At 52.4% G+C, this 3,918-nt stretch overlaps 1 protein-coding gene across 1 annotated transcript; it reads right to left on the reverse strand.

Annotated features, from left to right (window-relative positions):
• Positions 1-445: 445 nt before the first annotated feature.
• On the reverse strand, positions 446-2,259 carry LOC143165266 (C2 calcium-dependent domain-containing protein 4C-like). Its single transcript, XM_076348724.1, has 2 exons — positions 2,160-2,259; positions 446-1,871 (listed from the first exon to the last, which is right to left on the reverse strand). The coding sequence occupies exon 2, from the start codon at positions 1,814-1,816 to the stop codon at positions 515-517; it is 1,302 nt and encodes a 433-aa protein (XP_076204839.1). The 5' UTR covers positions 1,817-1,871; positions 2,160-2,259; the 3' UTR covers positions 446-514.
• Positions 2,260-3,918: the final 1,659 nt, after the last annotated feature.

Here is a 3,918-nt window from a genome sequence, read left to right on the forward strand (position 1 = left end):
GCTCAGAAGCCGATATTGCTATCCTCAACACAAGCTTACACCCGCTTTGGGAGTCCAAATCCTCCACCCCCACTGTAGGAGAAGGGCTGATTCCCAAACTATAGATCTCTCTCCCCCCCTCCCTGAACACAGGATGCATTAAAACATTTTTTTCTGTAAATACAAGTGGGACCAGAGAGAGTGAAAAACAACCCTTTCACACCCTGAAAGCCACGAACAAGAATAGCTTTGACTTGGTAACGGCCCAATCCTTTATCCTAAAGGCAAACTAGCCCTTCTGCCCTCCTCTCCTACTCTACAGGCAGGAGGTCTGCTCCACGGCCACCTTTTCATTTAACAACAAATACCTCACAGAGTTTGAAGTGTTAAGCAGCAAAATAAGGCACAACAGCATGACAGTAATACCAAGCAATGCAGCGCTTTAAAGTATTCTTTAAAAAAGAAGTCAACCCAAAACTTTATTTAGTAGAAAACTTTCAGAAGACAAAATTAGTCTGTTTGAACGTTTGAAGTATTACACTGACAACATACTCATTAGAGACAATTCCCGTTCTCCTAAGGTGTAATCCCGTTTCATAATGCACCCTTTATTCATTGCTTTCATCCTTACAGAGAGGCTGTAAAGCTGCTCTTCTGCAATGCCATCAAAAAAGAAGTCCTCATTGAAGATGGGATTTCTGCTTCTCTTTATAACAGTGCTTCTCTGCTTCTGCGTTTTCCCAGGCACCAGGGAGAAGGTGATACAGCAGTTTATGTTTTTGGGCTCTACACAGTCATCATATAAACCCTCTGCACTGATCAGGCGGATCCGCAGCCTTTCATTTTCCGAGCAGTATTCAGCCGATAGCCTCAACACGCCTCCCTTGTCCATTACCACAGTGCTCTCTCCCACTAGTCTCTCCCGGCTGCGAGTCAGGTCCAGGGGAAATATGGGAGAACAGGACATGCTAAAGCTCCGCGTGGCAAGCAGCCCCTCTGAGGCCCGCCTGATGGCACTGGGGCTGTTATCAGTGGAGCTGCTCTCCTCTGTAGAGAGAGAGTTGTTCCTGGCCATGCTGAATTTGTTCTTGGCTTTCAGCGCTCGGCAGAGCAATCCCTCCAGACTTTGTGTTTTGATCAGGGAGCAGGATCTGGGAGGCGACCTGCTGAGAAGCGGAGAACTGAAAGGAGAGGAATCACTGGAGGAGGCAGTATCGCTGTCACACGCGCCTTGCCTGTGCAGAGAGAGATGCTTGGGAGGCAGCCTCACAGAAGCGAAGCTGATAGCAATGGGATTAGACATACTCCCTTTGCCACTGAACGTGTTAGCTCTGGATCGAGACAGCATCAAGCTGGGCAGAGTACCACGCGGGTCACCGTGGAAGATGGACTCCTTTCTCCTGGTGTGGGGACTCTCCAGCAAAGTGCAGAAGCCGTAGGAAGTGGGGGCTCTGAGAAAGTGAGGCAGGGAGAGCGCTGCTTGGGACTGTGGGTCCGAGTTGGTGCTTTCTTCCTCCAGGGCTGGGATCTCTTCAGCACTTTCCACCTGAATGAGATGTGGCAAAGAAAAGCTGGGGCTGTAGTAGGAAGGATCAAGATCTGCATCCTCTGAACTGTGGTCCTGGTGGGAGCCAGTGCCCTTAACAGGGCCAGAGCTGGTCAGCCTGGGGGGAATGCAGAATTCAGGGATTCTGTCAGGGGTGAGCACATTAGGAAAAGCACCAGTCCCCAGTCGGGCTTTTTCAGGCAGATTTTGGCCAGGTGGCAGACCCAGGAAGGAGGAGCTAGGGAGGTTTCCATTTCCATGTGACGCTCTGATCTTTTCCAAGAACCACATCACTCTAGCTGGGCAGGAGGTCCTCAAAGGGGAAAAGCTGGAAGTACAAACCCACCTGCAGACACAGAGATGCAGAAGTACATGAACATCCTTTCTAGGACACACTACAGCCAAGCAAGGCACGGAGGACGCTGTTCAAGGCAGGACTGGCACAAGCCCAGTCAATCCACAGGTTCACAACAGCCTCTGCCCAGCACACTCTCTTTAGCGAAGTCAAACGGATTTCGCCACAAAAACAGAACTAAACCACTGAAGAGATAAAACCGTATCGAGACACTACCAGGGGAAAACGTCCCTCTCTGATAACCCCCACCCTCTTTCTCCGTTAGCAGAGAGGACGTACCTTGCCAAGCGCACGCCACTCGTTCTTTCCAGCAGCGCTCGCTCTCTCGCTGCTAACCGGCCTCGGGCACCCTCGGCGGCTGCAAGTCAGCACCCGCAGCCCGCCCCGGGCCGGCCCTTTTCTAGCGGCGCCGGGCGCCTCCCACCCGCGCCGCCGGCGGAGGGAGGGGGCTGCCGGCCCGGCGGAGGGAGGGGGCTGCCGGAGGGAGGGGGCTGCCGGCCCGGCGGCCGCGCCTCCCGCCGCCGGCTCTCAGGCGGAGGGAGGGATACCGGCGCCGCAGCTGCCCCTCGCCGGACACCGCGCTGAGCGCCGGGGACGTGTCCAGAGCCACGGGGAGGGACCTTGCAAAAGGAGCCTTTCGCGGGAAAGCGCTTCTTGATTCACGCCCCGCGCCCCCACGGGGCAGCGGCTGCGCCCGGCGCTTGGCACCCGCCCGCCAGCGCGGCGGGACGGGGCTGCCCTCGCCCGGTCCGCGCTCGCAGGGGTGGCCGGAGCCACCCGTACAGCAAGCGGCCCCTCGTCCTTCCCCTGCTTCCAGTTTCTTTTTGATTAATATCTATTTACAGAGGCGTCCCGAGGTGTTTCGAGATTAACTAACAAACCCAGGACAAAAGCAGAATTGTCCCGGTGCTTGTTTTCTTCTCGAGATCCTGGCAGGTTTCCAGCATTAGAGCAGTAGGAACTGGGGATTGCGGTTTTTCAAGCTCATTTGAAAAGAACCTTGCTGCTTTCTGCACCCGAATGTGTGCCGCCCCCCGCCATCATCCACAAAGAACACGAGACAACCGAGCCCTGACCCAGTATCGGTATCACCGATACCGAGCAACAACAGAAACAGGAATGCAGATGCAGCGAGGAGAAAGACAAGGCAGAAAATGCTTTGGCAAGTCACCTTGGAATGGAGTATGTCAAAAGCACAGGCATGTGTGACGCTTAACAGACACTGCGCAGAGCCAGGTGGGATCCATCAACTTTCTCACCACAGTTCTGCAATGCAGCAGAACTTGAACGGACCTCTGCAAACTCTCTATAATTATTCTGCCAGCTGCAAACAGGAATCTTAACTGCAAAGACCAGAAGGCCCACCAAACAGGTTGGCTGAATACTCAGTTGAAGTTGTATGCCTGTAACACAGCGATAGTAAACAAATTATTTTGTCTTTCCTTTTCCCGCTGAGGAGCTAAAGTTCATGTTTACTGAGTGCTTGAAACAGACAAGGTGTGCTCAGAGAAAACAAATCAAGTGGGTTACAGGGGCAGGGAACGTTTTGAACCTGCTCAAAGATTTAGCTGGGAACAACGTTCTGGGTCTGAGCCTTGCCTCTCTCCTGCTTGTTTTACACCAGTTAAGCTGCACTTTCATAATAATCCTCCAGCGATTCAAATCAGAGAAAATTCTTTCTGCCGTGCTTTGTAAAAAGGTTCAGGACACCCCAAATGTCCTATTTAACGCTTCAGTTGTCAGTGTTTTTGCAGTTTACTTAAATGGACTTACTTGCTGTGGGTGTGGTTCAGATAATCTCCAATCTAAGTTAGAGGCTTCCAGGCAGGGTTTCCGCTTCCCCCAGCTAATGGGACTTTTCAGCAGCATAGTAAGAAGAGCGATTGGAGACACTGGGATGCTCTCCTTTGGGAATCAGAATGTGCGCCACACAGCTGTTAGGCCTTCAGACCAGGCAATACAGTACTGTACATCATGCATTACATACCATCTAGCTTCGAAAGACTAAGTGAGCTTCGTTCCAATATATACACCTCTG

Source organism: Aptenodytes patagonicus, chromosome 10, assembly GCF_965638725.1.
Source record: "Aptenodytes patagonicus chromosome 10, bAptPat1.pri.cur, whole genome shotgun sequence".
Lineage (NCBI taxonomy): Eukaryota > Metazoa > Chordata > Aves > Sphenisciformes > Spheniscidae > Aptenodytes > Aptenodytes patagonicus.